This window comes from Carettochelys insculpta, chromosome 2 (assembly GCF_033958435.1).
Source record: "Carettochelys insculpta isolate YL-2023 chromosome 2, ASM3395843v1, whole genome shotgun sequence".
Taxonomy (NCBI): Eukaryota; Metazoa; Chordata; order Testudines; family Carettochelyidae; genus Carettochelys; species Carettochelys insculpta.
In genome coordinates this window covers 272,265,866-272,281,127 of record NC_134138.1, presented here as the reverse complement: position 1 = coordinate 272,281,127, position 15,262 = coordinate 272,265,866, and the positions used below count along the sequence as shown (strand labels likewise).

The following is a 15,262-nucleotide window of genomic DNA, read 5'->3' as shown; positions in this document are numbered from 1 at the left end:
AGCTGCGTGGGTGCAAAAAAACCAACATTGCAGGGAAGGGGAGAGAAAGGCTTTCACAGGCCCATTAAATCTGAAGCATGTAAGAAGGAAATTAGTTTTGTTTAAAACTGTGCAGTGATATTTGCAACTGACCTAAGAAAGGAACCTAGTAAAATTCATCCAGGGAATGTCATTGGTCCCTGGACGTCTATGCTGTAAGGAGGAGGGAGATCCAGGCATGCAGGGAGACCATGTCACATGTGATCAGCGAATCAAAGCAGAGAGCAATCCCCTTAGTACAGATATTGCAAAACAATCTGCAACCACACTAAGGCACACAGTGTAAATAGCAATACAGTGATCTGCACAGGCTCCAGCTTGAAAGAGGAAACTCTAGGGAGAAAAAAAAAACGAATGAATAATTGCCATAAAAAGAAATTTTAATAAGAACTCCACCCTGGGCATAAGTCTTTTTAATATTGAGAGGAGGAGAAAAACCAGTGATTATGTTCTCTGAAACCCTGCAGGAACCTACAGCAAAATCTTACATGGTCTCTGCGTACAGAGCCACTGAAAAATAATATGAATAAAGGACCTATTCCACTCTATTATTCCTGGTTTGCCTTTGGCCATCATTATGACCAAATAAGTGCTGCTCATTACAGAAGCCATATTCAGCCATTAACTACCCATAATAGTGATCATAGCAACTTATTGAAATGCAGCAGATAGAAACCAGTGGCTTGTTATTTTTTGACACCAAGAAGTCCCTGCATCTGGCAGTTCAAGAGATGTGTTCCAGTTACAAAAACATCATCATTCACCTTGATAAATGAAGAGTAATATATTTGTCCTTGTAACTTGGGGTGTTCTGAATTTTGGGCACCCAATCTAAGACGTCTGAAATGGGCTTCAGTTTCTGAGCAGTAACCTTCTGGAAATTAGGCCACTTTCCAGCAAAGTACACAAGTGCATTCAAAATTGCAAGTCGTTTTTTGAAAATCTTGGCAGAAGACTCCCACTTCCAGGCCACCCTCGAGTGGCTCCTTCCTAAAACCTTTTATAACAACAAGAAGCCCTGTGGCACCTTATAGACTAACAGATATTTTGAAGCATAGGCTTTCATGGGCAAAGACCTGCTTCATCAGATGCATGAGTTGAGGGGGCTTCAGAGGGGTATTTGAAGAGCGGGGTCCCACTAAAAGGGAGGGCCAGAGCTGATAAGGTCTATTCAATCAAGGTGGAAATGGCCCATTATCAGTAGTATGTATCAAACGAGGAAAAAACAAGTCAGATCAGACAGGGGGGAATGGACCATTGTTAGAATCTAATGTAGAGATGTTAACACCTAGGGCAGAGAAGCTTGCTTTTGTAAGGGGCCAGTCTCTCCCAATCTCTTTTTTGATACTTACTACTGATACATTACTCAAGATGATCCAGTCTTTCCATGAAGACATGAGAGGAACTGTCCAATACGATGGCACATTATCGGATGCTTTCAACATCAGGAGCTGCGTCAAACAAGGATGCGTCCTTGCTCCGACTTTGTTCGGGATCTTCTTCGCACTCCTCCTTAAACACGCCTTTGGATCTTCAACAGAGGGCATCTTTTTGCACACAAGATCTGACAGGAAACTGTTTAATCTTGAAAGGCTGAAAGCTAAATCTAAGGTGCAGGAAGTCCTCATCAGAGAGATGCTTTTCGCAGATGACGCTGCTGTCGTGTCACACGCAGAAGACCAGCTTCAGAAGCTGCTGGATTGGTTATCCAAAGCATGCAAGGACTTTGGGCTTACCATCAGCCTAAAGAAGACAAATGTACTTGCTCAGGACATTGCTGTTTCTCCATCAATCAGCATTGACAACTATATGTTAGAGGTCATCCACGAGTTCGTTTACCTCGGGTCCACCATCACTGACACTCTGTTCTTGGAGACTGAGCTAAATAGCAGGATTGGTAAAGCAGCCACAACTCTGTCCAGACTCAGCGAGAGAGTGTGGAACAACAACAAGCTGTACACTCACACCAAAATGCAAGTCTACAGAGCCTGCATCCTCAGCAGCCCTCCTTTACGGCAGTGAGACCTGGACCCCATACACCCGCCAGGAAAAGAGGCTGAACGTCTTCCACTTGCGCTGCCTCAGGCGCATCCTTGGAATACCATGGAAGGACAGAGTGTCCAACTACCGTCCTTGAGCAAGCTGGAATCCCATCTATGCACACCCTCCTCAGGCAGCGGCCCCTCCGCTGGCTTGGCCATGTCCGCAGGATGAATGATGGAAGGATCCCAAAAGACATCCTGTATGGCAAGCTAGCCTCTGGCAAGAGACCTCCCGGACGCCCCCAGCTGTACTACAAAGATGTTTGCAAGAGAGACCTCAGGGAAGTAGACATCAAGCCAGACACTTGGGAGGAGCTGGCAGACGATCACAGCAGATGGAGGCAGGAACTATACAAGGGCCTTCAGAAGGGTGAGTTGAGGATCAGACAGCTAGCAAAGGAGAAGCAAGCCCACAGAAAGCACAGCAAGGGCCTGCCAGACACCCATTACATGTGCAACAGATGCAGCAAGGACTGTCACTCTCATGTGGGTCTTCACAGTCACAGCCGACGCTGCAAATGAGGATGCCAAACGGAACTACAAAGGGCGCGTTCCATAGTCTACGTAGGCTGAAGGATGCTACTATTACTGATACATACTACTGGCCCTCCCTTTTACTGGGATCCCACTCTTTAAATACCCCTCTGGAACCTACCCCCCCACCACCACTCATGGATCTGATGAAGCGGGTCTTTGACCACAAAAGCTTATGCTGCAAAATATCTGTTAGTCTATAAGGTGTCACAGGACTTCTTCTTGTTCTCAAAGATACAGACTAACATGGCTACCTCTCCAAAACCTTTTATGAAATTCCTCTAGTCCTGCCTCTGTATCAAGGTCTGTGGAGAATTTCTCTATCGCTGGAGGTTTCTACATCAAAATGGAACGATTTAAAGATGATATGGTCTAATATGACCACAAGTCATTGGCTGACTGCAGGATTTGCCGGGTGAAATTCTATGGCAGCAGTTTCCAAGCTGTGGGTCACAACTCTGAATGGGTTAGTGCCATCTGTAGATGGGTTTGCACCAATTCTTACTGAGCTAAGGACACCATTTTGCCGTGCAAAGTATGAGCTGCATGCACAGTGCAGGAAAGGTAACTCCACAACCTCACACATCCCACTTGAATCCATGCTGTGCAGAGCATGCCACTTCATGGCGTACCCCATGTAGAGTGATCTCACTATGCATCCAAGGTTACGCTAGGTGGAGGACACCCTGTTCTTCTACAAAATACCACAGCCCCCCATGCTGTCTGGGGTTCCAATAAGAAATAACTCATTAAAATCGGGACAGTCAGACAAAACTATTCAGAACAGCTGTTAGATAACCGATGTGGTGGTGGAAGAGGATAGATTAGATGATCATAATGGTCCCTTGAAAATCTACAAGTCTACAAACCATATTCAGCTTGTCATTCCCTTCCCAGTTCCTCCTTTTATCTAGCATCAGCCTCCTTTCAGTTACCTCTCACCATCTCACTAGCACAGAGAAGCCTTCTTCACTTGTCCTAGAAGCATAGGACAGCTGACCTGTGGAGCCCCATCCATTCCAAGGATGTGTACCATGGAGGCTAGGAGGAAATAGGAGTCTGCTTCCTGCTGACTCAGAGGAATACTTGAGAGCACACATGTCAAATGCACTGGGACCCAAAGGCTACGTCTACATGTGAAGCCTACATCGAAATAGCTTATTTCGATGTAGCGACATCGAAATAGGCTATTTCGATGAATAGCGTCTACACGTCCTCCAGGGCTGGCAACATCGATGCTCAACTTCGACGTTGCGCAGCACAACATCGAAATAGGCGCAGCGAGGGAACGTCTACACACCAAAGTAGCAGACATCGAAATAGGGATGCCAGGCACAGCTGCAGACAGGGTCACAGGGCGGACTAGCGCTTCCGGGGCAACAGCTAGCCGCTCCCTTAAAGGGCCCCTCCCAGACACACTCAGCCTGCACAGCACGCGGTCTGAGGAGCCATAGGCACACAGACCCTGAGCGCCGCAGTCATGGACCCCCAGCAGCAGCAGCAGCAGCAGCCGCCAGATGTCCACCCAGCCCTCCCGGCAGGAGCAGGGCTTGCCCTGATCCATGCCATGCGGGAGGCAGCTGAGCACCTCCTTGCTACACTGGAGGAGGTTCTGCCCCCCAGGGCAGCAGGGCTCAACCCCCAACCCTGCAGCACCCCGCCCCCAACCCCGCCTCATACACCGGCGGCTGTGGAGCTACCCCACCAGCACCGACTGGTGGGAGCGGCTGTTGCTTGGGGAGTGGGACGACGACCGCTGGCTCAGGAACTTCAGGATGAGCCGGCAGACATTTATGGAGCTGTGCCAGTGGCTCACCCCCGCACTCAGGCACCAGGACACCGCCATGCGGCATGCCGTCACAGTGGAGAAACGGGTCAGCATCGCTGTCTAGAAGCTGGCCACTCCCGACAGCTACCGATCCATGGGGCAGCAGTTTGGTGTCGGCAAGGCCACCGTCGGGGCTGTCCTCATGGAGGTAAGAGAACCCAATGGGGGGAGGCCAGGGCAGGGGAGGGAAGGGGAGGGGAGGGCGGGGCAGAGGAGGGCAGGGCAGGGGAGGGGAGGGGAGGGGAGGGCAGGGCAGGGCCACGCACACCCTGCTCACCCCTCATTGGTGGTCTCCCATGTGCTTTCCCTGCAGGTTGTGCGTGCCATCAACGACATGCTCCTGCACAGGCTCGTGAGGCTGGGGGACCCAGATGCCACCATCGTGGCCTTTGCCACCCTGGGCTTCCCCAATTGCTTTGCGGCTCTGGATGGGACTCACATCCCCATCCGCGCCCCGCATCACAGTGGAGGACGCTACATGAATCGCAAGGGCTACCATTCTGTGGTCCTCCAGGCCTTGGTGGACAGCCGGGGCCGTTTCCAGGACATTTATATGGGCTGGCCTGGCAGCACCCACGACGCCCGGGTTTTCCGGAACTCGGGCCTGTGCCGCCGGCTGGAGGTGGGGACCTACATCCCCCAGCGGGAGATCCCTCTGGGGGACACCACCATGCCCCTCTGTGTCATCGCAGATGCGGCATACCCCCTCCGGCCCTGGCTCATGCACCCGTACACGGGCCATCGCTCCGCTAGCCAGGAGCGCTTCAACCAGCGCCTGAACCACGCGCGCCAGGTGGTGGAGCGCTCATTTGGCCACCTGAAGGGACGCTGGAGATGTCTCCTGACCTGCCTGGATGCAGGCCCCAACAACATCCCCCTGATTGTGGGTGCCTGCTGTGCCCTGCACAATTTAGTGGAGAGCAAGGGGCAGGCCTTTTTCCAGGGCTGGGCTGTGGAGGCTGGCAGGGCCGACTTGCAGTCACCCGCTGCCCCCAGTCAGCAGGTGGACCCCGAAGGGACTCGGGTCCGGGAGGCCCTGCAGGCCCACTTCAATGATGAGGCCGCGGGGTGAACTCTGCCAGGCCCCCCACTGCCCGCCCCTTCCTCCACCACACTCCCTGCCCCAACGCCCACACCATGGAGCACCCAACCGCACCCCCCTCCCACTTTTCCTGGACAAATGACAGCACACACTTGTGGCTGAACTTAAAAAAAAAGTTCTAAAAGAAAAAGCAGTTTAACTATAAATATAAAACAAGAACAAACTATATACAACATGTGTGGAACCAAAGTAATATGTACAAATAAAACAATAGTAATAAAAAAGTGTGTTCAGTAATAAAAACAAAACCAGGAATGATAAAGGGGAGAACTATTTACATGGGGGGGACGGGGCAAACGGGGGGCACAAAATAATAAGTCCCAACTATATACAAGGGGGAGGGCCCATGTCCTGGGCCCCTCGCCCCTAAAGTCCGGCACTGGGCGTGGGCGGCCGAGAGCCCCGCCGCGGCCGCAGCCCTGTCCGGGGCTGGCTGGGGGCAGAGCGGACTGGAAGATATGCCCGGCGAGTCTCAGCTGGCTCCAGGGGTCCCTCGGCACTCCGGCCCTCGGCGGTGGGTGGCGGGGCGACGGCGGATGGGACGGCGACGTGCGGAGCAGCTGGTGGTGCGGCGGGTGGAGCAGGCACGTCGGGCGGTGTGGCGGCCGGTGCAGCATGGGGGGCCAGGTAGTCCACCAGGCGGTTGAAAGTCTCCATGTAGGCCCCCCATGCCTCTTGGCGTCAGGCCAGCGCCTGCTCCTGCAGCTGCAGGTGCTGCTCCACGACCTCCAGCTGCCGATGGTGGAAGGCCAGCAGCTGGGGGTCCGTCGCCATCGGCTGGTGGTGGCGTGGGGTCCGCCGTCTAGCCCGCCGTGGGGCCGGTCGGTCCTCGGCCGAGGGGCTTGCCTGGAGCGATGGCCCCGGAGGGGTCTCCGGGACCACTGATGCCTCGCCGGCGCTCTCTTCCGGTCCTTCTGATGGTGCAGGTGCAGGACACAGGAGAGGAGGGGGGGGAAGAAGAATGGAGACAGGCGTTAGTGTGGGCCCTGAGCCGTGGCCTTTGTCCCCCCAGCCCTGTGCTGCAGGTTCCCCATCCCCGTCCCCGGGAGATGCTGCTGTGATGGATGAGGTTCAGGGGTCCCCCTGCACTGCACCCCATCCCCTGGTGGGAGCGACTCTCACTTCACTCCGCAGGGTCTGACAGGAGAGGTTTCTTAGGCCACAGATGCCCAGTTTCTCCCAGGAGTGACAGCACCAGCTGTCGGAAGAGACAGTCCTTCCAACCCGTCCTGGGGAGAAGACCCAAAGGGGTGCCCCTCTGGGATGCAGCTTTCCCCCTCCTCAGGCTGGCTGCCTTCCAGCTCTCCCTTCCCCTAGCCTCTACCTGTGGCCCCCGCCCTCCCCCCACAATTCCAAGCCAGCTCGGCTCCTCCCTCCTCTTTGTTCAGGGCAGAGGTGTCACCTGCCAGCTGTAGCCCCACGATCATCCTTTGCCCCTGGGAGCTATTCGGCTCTTGTTGCTCATATCTAGCCTGTCTCCCTTTTGCACTCCCCCCACTTCATCACATGCTGCTGCTGCTGCTCCTGCTGCTGCTGCTGCTGCTGCTGCTGCTGCTGCGGGGTGTCCCACCCCCTCCTCCCGGGGGCCCCTCGAGGTTCCACTCCCCCCTGCCCCGGGGATGGGGCACGGCACTGTCGTGCGGGGTGCGGGGGGCAGGGGCTGATGCACTGCTGTGAGGGACATGGCCCTGCTGTCCTTGGGGCCATGGCCATGTGAGCATGTGGGGGGCCCTGGACACATATCTATTACCCCCCACCCCTCAAGCCCAGGGGTGTACACCAGAGGGGGGTACATACCTGTCGGTCCACTCCCACGGTCTGGAGATCCCCGGGGGGCGGAGGCCTGGCTGCTGCTCCGGGATGGCAGGAGGAGGATCTGCAGCCCGGATTCTGCGGAGGAGGAGCCCCCCCTCTCCTCCTCCTCCTCCTCCTGCCGCGATGTCCCGGGGGTGGGCTCCGGGGGGGGGCCCCCGGGGTGGGGGGCTTACCTCTGGGGTGGACTCCGGCTGAAGGGCCTGCTGGGGCTCATCAGCCGAAGTATCAAGGGTGGCCGGAGGGGAGGAGGTGTGCTGGGGGCCCAGGATGTCCCTGAGCTCCCTGTAAAAGGGGCAAGTGACGGGGGCGGCCCCAGATCGGCCGGCCGCATCCCGGGCCTGGGAGTAACCCTGCCGCAGCTCCTTCACCTTACTCCTGATGTGATCAGGAGTGCGGGCAGGGTGACCGCGGGCAGCCAGGCCGTCGGCCAGCCGAGCGAACGCATCCGCGTTCCGCCTCTTGCTCCCCATTACCTGGAGCACCTTCTCCTCGCTCCAGAGCCCCAGCAGGTCCCGCAGCTCGGCCTCCGTCCAGGAGGGGCCCCGCTGCCGCTTGCCAGTCTGGCTGCTGGGCTGGCTGCCCTGGCTGCCCTGGCTCCCCTTGGGGGGGGGTCCCCTGGGGGCACTCGGGGGGCTGCCGGGCAGCCATGGCAGCTGGGGTGGCTGTCTGTGCTGGCTGAGGGTGGTGCAGGCTGGCCGCGTGTCTGGGCTGCCGCCTGCACGTTCTCTCAGCTTCCTGCACAGGAAGGGAGGGGGAGGGGACCTTTAAGGGGCTGCTCCACGCGGCCACCATTGAGCTGAGGGGCTGCAGAGAGCGTCTCTCAACCCCTCAGTTGATGGCCGCCATGGAGGACCCCACAATTTCGATGTTGCGGGACACACAACGACTACACGGTCCCTACTTGGACGTTGAATGTCAAAGTAGGGCGCTATTCCTATCCCCTCATGGGGTTAGCGACTTCGACGTTTCGCCACCTAACGTCGATGTTAACTTCGAAATAGCGCCCGACACGTGTAGCCGTGACGGGCGCTATTTCAAAGTTAGTGCCGCTACTTCGAAGTAGCGTGCACGTGTAGACATGGCTAAAGAGAGCAGTCTGGTCAGTGTCCAGTTAGGAGAGCAATTCCAGGGCTTTGTGTGACAGGTGTGAAATGCTGGCCTCACTTATGCGAATGACAGAACTTCCATTGACTTAAACCTAAGCAGGATTTCACCCACAATGTCTTTGGGCAAGGCAGAGGCCCATGTAGGGGTCACATTGCTGGGCTGAATACAAGCCAGGGAATTTCTTTTACTGGTTACAAAGATTAACTCTTGACAACGTAATGGGGATTTTTTTTTCCCTTGCAACGTCATGAAGCTAATGGTGCAGCATTCCACAGTGGTATTGTAACTGGATGTACTGGACCTCATCCCATTCTTCTCACTGCTGAGTTTCTTTTTTGGGGAAAAAAGGTTACAATGGGCGTTGAGAAAAACACAGGGAAAATAAGGCCATTTTCTTTTCATTCAAGTGACAAGGCCTTTTTTAGGGCTTCCCTGTATGATATGTAAGTGCACACCATTTGGTGTGTAAATTCTGGTGCACACCAGTATGCCACACTCTAACTGGCCCCGATGAACCCTGCTGGCATGCATTAACATTTCTCTATAAAAACAAAAAGCAGTCAAGTAGCACTTTAAAGACTAGCAAAATAGTTTATTAGGTGAACTTTCGTGGGACAGACCCACTTCTTCAGACCATAGCCAGACCAGAACAGGCTATGGTCTGAAAAAGTGGGTCTGTCCCAGGAAAGCTCACCTAATAAACTATTTTGCTAGTCTTTAAAGTGCTACTTGACTGCTTTTTGTTTTGATAGTATATAGACTAGCACGGCTCCCTCTCTGTTAAAATTTCTCTAGTGCACATTAATGTGGTACTTCTTGAAATGGGACTGCCTCGGTGCGCACTAGGGAACTTTCAGAGCATGGCAGCAGGTCCACATACACCAATTAATACGTGACTCACAGGTATGATATGGGATTCACACCCTATCTAGGCAAAACTAAAACATTGTGTAGAACAGTGGTTTACAAACTCTGGTCTTTGGGTCCCTGGGTCCCTTCAGGAAATGTCAAAGAGGTCAGTGAAACAGTATTACCAAAAAACTGCGGTTTTCAGCCTGTGGTCCACAGACTCTTGGGATCCATAGACTGTGGGTAGGTCTACAGTACCATGGAAGATTGACCCACTCAGCATTAATCTTCCAGGTTCAATCTCATGCATCTAGTAGAGACTTGCAAAATCGACCTCTCAGGGGTCGCAGTTGAACCCTCTATTCCTCGCAAGATGTGAGGACTAAGGCAGGTCGATGGGAGTCACCCGTTAACCTTCTTTTGCATAGAAAGCCAAGCTAGCCAAGCACAGATATGTCTGTTTTAGCTACTCAACTGCCATAGCTAGAATTGCGTATCTATGGTTGACTTTTTTAGCCTAGTGTCTAAGCTTTCCAAAGGCGTCCACCTCTCCATCTGCAACTGGTTAGGGGACTACAAATGACAAAAGGTTGAAACCCACTGGTGGAGAGAAACCCTTGCATGTTTATTGTTTAAAAATGCCTCCATTGCTGAAACAGGGTTCAACAAGCTACTCATTTTGAGTTAGTGAATCCTTCACTGAAGTCAAAGAGAACACTAGAGAAGGTGTAAGAGAACATGAATAGATAAACATGCACAGAGCACTTAATTATTCTTTCAAACGTTTCAGGGCCATGATATCTGTGCCCTTGGGTTTTAACCTCTAACAAGAAATCAAAGTGAAATTTGCTTTGCTTAGGGGCTTTACCATGGGATGTAGAGGCTGTCGTATTGACAGCTGTGGTTTATGTTCAGTGGCTTCTATCCAACCCGTAATACAGCATGGGAGGAGAGAGGGGTAGGTTTCTATATTTGTGTAGCTTTCTTTTTCACTGTCCTCTTCTCTTTTTAATAGGTTCATTCAACACTAACAATATCCTTTCCTTGTCCGCATAATCTGAATTTCTTCTACAGGGCTCTCTTAGTTCTCATACTGTCTGTACCAGCCAGTTGGCCTTCAGAACATCCACGTTAATTTATATTGGAACCGAAAGTGAATTGTCTTGTTCCAGTATTTGACGGATGACCCTGGCATGGCTTTACTGTTTCCCTAATGAGAAAACGGGATTGGGCATGTGGTGGCTGTCTCCAATTGTCTGAATTTAAACCCAGATATTAACTCCCACAGACACTAAGGCATGGCTGGGCAATAAGTGTCCTGAATCTTCTGAGTTTCCACAGCTATGCCTGGTCACATGGGAAGTCAATATTTTCTAGCACATTATCAGTGCTTTCATTACCTGTTAAGCTCTTAGAAGACATTTACAGGTAAATTACAGATAAATAAAAGCACAGAACATTGAGAGCCAGGACTGGTGGCCGGAAGCTAACTTAATGGAACCATGGGAAACTTAGCCACACCTATGATAAGTGCTCATCCAGGGAAATAAAATCATGCCGGACTACAGATGTTGCCAGATGAGCTAGGTTCCACCTGTATTGGGAATTCAGGTAACGCATGTCTTCCCACTCCCCAGTAAAGATACTACACAGGCTATAATAAAAATGTATTGCACAAACAATCCATCTGCCTTTAGAAAAAGATCCTTTTGGCTTTAAGTCCTAACAAGAGAATCCAGAAGAGCTGGTAGATAATGAGCAGGCTGAGTTGTTGCTGGAAGCCAGCATACAAACCCCCATTAAAGGCAGGCAGCACAACATATCTCACACCACATTAACCTCAGAGCTGAGCTAACAAAAGCTCAGAGAGCAGAAAATTAGAGTGAGAGGGAAAACACTGAGCATTCCCAGCAAGCTCTAAAGCCAATCTGTCAGCCAAGAGGAGATTACTGTTGTCATATCTGCATTTCAAACCTGCAGTGTTTTGTCTACAAGGAAGCCCTCTTCTCTGACCACACTAGCCAACAGTGAAGAGAGCCAAGTGCTCCTAGCTAAAATCCACAGACCAAACTTTTGTGTTTGCTGACGAGGCCAAATTGGTGAAGCACGCGGCACAGTTTTAATCCCAATTTGAAGAATCCAGATGAGAAATACAACATTTTAGCCAGACTTGTGAAAATAATCTCTGAAGACGACCTGAGGAGAAAGAAATCACAGCTACATGTGTTTAAATAAAGGCATATAAATGATATCCTCAGTACCATAACTTGTGATACAACTGTTAAAATCCATTGGAGAGCAGCAAAAATCTGTGTAAATGTTCATACGACAAAGAGTCGAATGCCTAGCTCAGAGATATGTTGTTTAATACATTATTTAATATTATTCTAAGTGCAGGTTTAACCTCCCTAACCTGGAACTCTCTCATCTGGCAAACTCTGTAATCTGGCATGATTTTAGTTAGCCGGATAACCACTTATCATGGGTGTGACCAAGTTCCTCATGGTCTCATAAAGTTTGTTTACAGCCACCAGTCCTGGTTGTCAGTGTTCTGTGCTTTTGTTTAGCTGTAATTTGCCCTCAAATGTTGTCTAAGAGCCCAGGGGGCAGTGGAAGTGTTTGTAATATGCTAGAACATATTGACCTTCCATTGTCCAGCAAATTCTCTCATGCAGCACTGAGGGTACCAGATGAGACAGGTTCAACCTGTACCTCTTCTAAATGCTCAGCTTGCCCAGGTGCACCAAAATATAAATATCTAAGCAATTGTTGAAAGTAATTGGATGCTATTAGTAAGACTGGAATTCAGGATTTAAACAAAATAACTCCCAGAAACTCAGTCTATATTATGTTTTCTAAAACATCCTGAGAAGTCCCTACCAGTGCTCACCATAAGCCAAATGTTTGCGTGGTCACCCAGGACAGATTCAGGTGCTGCCCAGTTGATTAGGAGAGCATCCACAGCTGCAGCATGTGTTTCTAGTGGTGGTGAATATCTGCACATAACAACATTTATTCCACCCAAGAGGGAAAAAAAAATAGCTGGAACGGTGTTCCTGATTCTGACCAGGGCTCCAGTAAAGAGTTAAACTGAAATGCAGGAAACAGGAGGTAGCATGACAGTAAACCCTCAACATACGTGGCTTCAAGGTGTGTGTAACTTGCTTTAACCTGAGTTCAGCACAACTTGACACTGCTCTGTAGCCCCTTCTCCCTGCCTTCTCCCAGCTGCACAGCTGTGAACCACAAATGGAAGGGAGCTGGGAACCAAGAGGCAGCATGGTTCCCATCTCCCTCCACCCCACCGCCAACTTGTGTGAAAATTTGACTTACGTGGGGGTTGCAGGAACACAACACCTGTGTAACTTGAGGGTTTACTGTAGCTGTAAGCAATTTGCTTCCACTACACTCTTACTCAGTATCTTTCACCCACAGACCTTGTGATACCTACAATTCTTGAATATATCTCAAGAGTCTCACAAAAACTACTGGTGCTTTTGGGTGCTACCATATTGGTTTTCCCAGCTTGACATGCTTTGAAGCCATGGTTTTCAGTTAAGAGGTGCTCAGCACTTTCTGCAAAGCAGGTCCATTTTTAGGGTGTCTCACACTGAGTGTCCAATAATAGGGGGCCTCCAAAATCATGAGTCACTCCTGACGATCTTGGCTGCTGTTTTAACATTGATATTGCTCCCTTATGACCCTGCCTTCACCCATTTACAGAAATGGTGGTGAGCATTGTTCTACCCCACCTGCCCTAGAATCTGAAAGTGGTTTATTAGCAGCTAAGAGGGAATGCAGAAAACCCTCAGCCATCGTCAGCAACAAGCCCTTCCCTTATGTTGTCGGCCCACACCATACATTTAAAAACAAAACAACCATGAACCCACAGAATGCCATTAAGGACAAATGCATGCAGTGTCCCAAGGACTCCATACCAGAGGAAGCAACATAAGAGTGAAGAAGCAGATCTTCAAAGTGACAGTCATCTTCTCCCAGTAGGTATGTAGCCAATCTTCAGAAACTTAGAACTGTTCTTGTGGCTTAAGCACACAACTTCTTCTGATCCCAGTGTCACAGTCTTCAAAACTCAGCTCAGGTCTCTGAAACAAAACAGTATGAGAATTAGAGAAATGGGAATGAAGGAAAGTTCCAGAAAGATAAAGAGGCCCTTGAACAGAGGCTATAATACCCAGATTGTGAGCTGTGTACATCCAGGGCCAACATCCTGTTACTTATATTTACTGCTCCTAGTAAAATTGGTTCTGATCCTTGACTGTGGCCCACAGACGCTCTTGTGGTATCAATAATTTGGAACAAATTTAAAACTCAAATTATGTACATGATAAAAACTAAACACATCAAAAGAAAAGTAAAGAGACCAAATATGAAAACTGGTATAAGACTAGAAACTGAAGGGGCATGAGCAATGAAGGACTGGGCTGAGTCCTGGGAAACTGTTATGTTGACTTCCTACTCTGAATCAAGGGGCTTGGCCCTCCAATGAACATGACTTCATTGGAGCTATGACAACTGAAAGCAGCTGAATCTGACCCTAGTTCTCTGGAGATGTATACAAGACACAGTTTCCCTGGGCCCTCAGTTTGGCATACTTGTTACCAACATGACTTAAAAAAAAAAAAAAGGAGGGAAAAAGAGAAAATGTGGCAGAGGGATCAGAGATAACTCAAAACCAATATAAATGAGGGGATAAAGAAGTGAAGAGAAATAAGAAATGAATACCAAACTTGTAGATAGCAGGGCAAAAACAGTTATTCTTACAAAAGAAAAAGTTGCAGAAAAAAGTGCCGACTAAGTCTAGTAAAAGGAGAAAGAGAAAGAAGAAGGGGAAGGAAACAGGTTTCAGGCAACAAGATATATAAATAAATAACTGACAAAGATAAAAAATTAAATAACTCTCCAATCGAGAGCTTTTCAATACTCCTGCCAATTTCAACCTTGACTGCAGCTTGCTGGCAAAACAGCAGCATTCAGGAAGCAGAGAGCCTTTTATTTTAAAGAAAAATCTCTGTCCTTCTACATTAGTCACCTCTGTCCAGGCTTCAACTTAATGGAGGAGGAAAATGATTCACAAAAACTTCTCCGTATTCACCCTCCTCCCTCTCTGTTCTTCCGTCTTCCCTCGCTCTCTGCTCAGGTACTGAATTTAATTACTTCTCCACTGTCTTCCTGATGCTTTATCAAATAATGAGAGAGAGATAAGATCTCAACCGAGAAGGACAGAAAAAGTCCATCCTGACATTTAGGAGTGAGGAGGTGGAAAATAAGAGTCACTCAGTTAAAAAGGAGACGATGTACATGGAAGCCAGGCAGAAGCAATGGTTCAGAGTGGATTTCAAATGATTAGCTGGTAATTGGCTCCCCTGTGGGCAGCTTTATCAGAGAAACCCAGCAAGAGGTATGGGGACTGGGCTCCACCCTCTCACAGCAAGACATTAGGAATACTGGGAGGAAAGCATGGGAGAAGATTGAAGATCTACTACTGACTTACTGTCCTGCATGGGGATTTAGCTAGCATGGTAATTCATGTATCAGAAATAGGCTAGTTACATGATGGAAGGATGGATGGGTTAAAATAGTGGTCAACAGGATTCTAATACAGTTTGAACTTCTCTTGTTGAGCACGCTTGGGACTTGACCTGTGCTAGATGAGAGTTTGCCAAGCCACAGGAGGTCAATATTACCTAGCAGCATCACCAGCACTTCCACTGCTTACTGGGCTCTTGGAAGGCATTTAGGGATAAATTGCAGCTAAATAACAATATAGGACTCTGAGAGCCAGGGCTGGGGGCTGTAAACAAAATTTATGGGACCAGGAGAAACTTGGCCAGGCCCATGGTAAGTGGTCATCTGTCTTACTGAAATTATGCTGGATTAAAGTTGCTGCTGGGCAAAAGAGTTCTGGATTAGAGAGGTTCAACCTGT

General features: G+C 50.0%; 1 protein-coding gene across 1 annotated transcript in view; it reads right to left on the bottom strand.

Annotated features, from left to right (window-relative positions):
• ADCYAP1R1 (ADCYAP receptor type I) overlaps positions 1-13,352 on the bottom strand; it is a 185,440-nt gene extending 172,088 nt beyond the window's left edge. The window contains exon 1 of the mRNA XM_074986332.1: positions 13,255-13,352. Coding sequence (XP_074842433.1) covers positions 13,255-13,305 — 51 coding nt within the window. The 5' untranslated portion in view covers positions 13,306-13,352. The remainder of the gene's footprint in view (positions 1-13,254) is intronic.
• Positions 13,353-15,262: the final 1,910 nt, after the last annotated feature.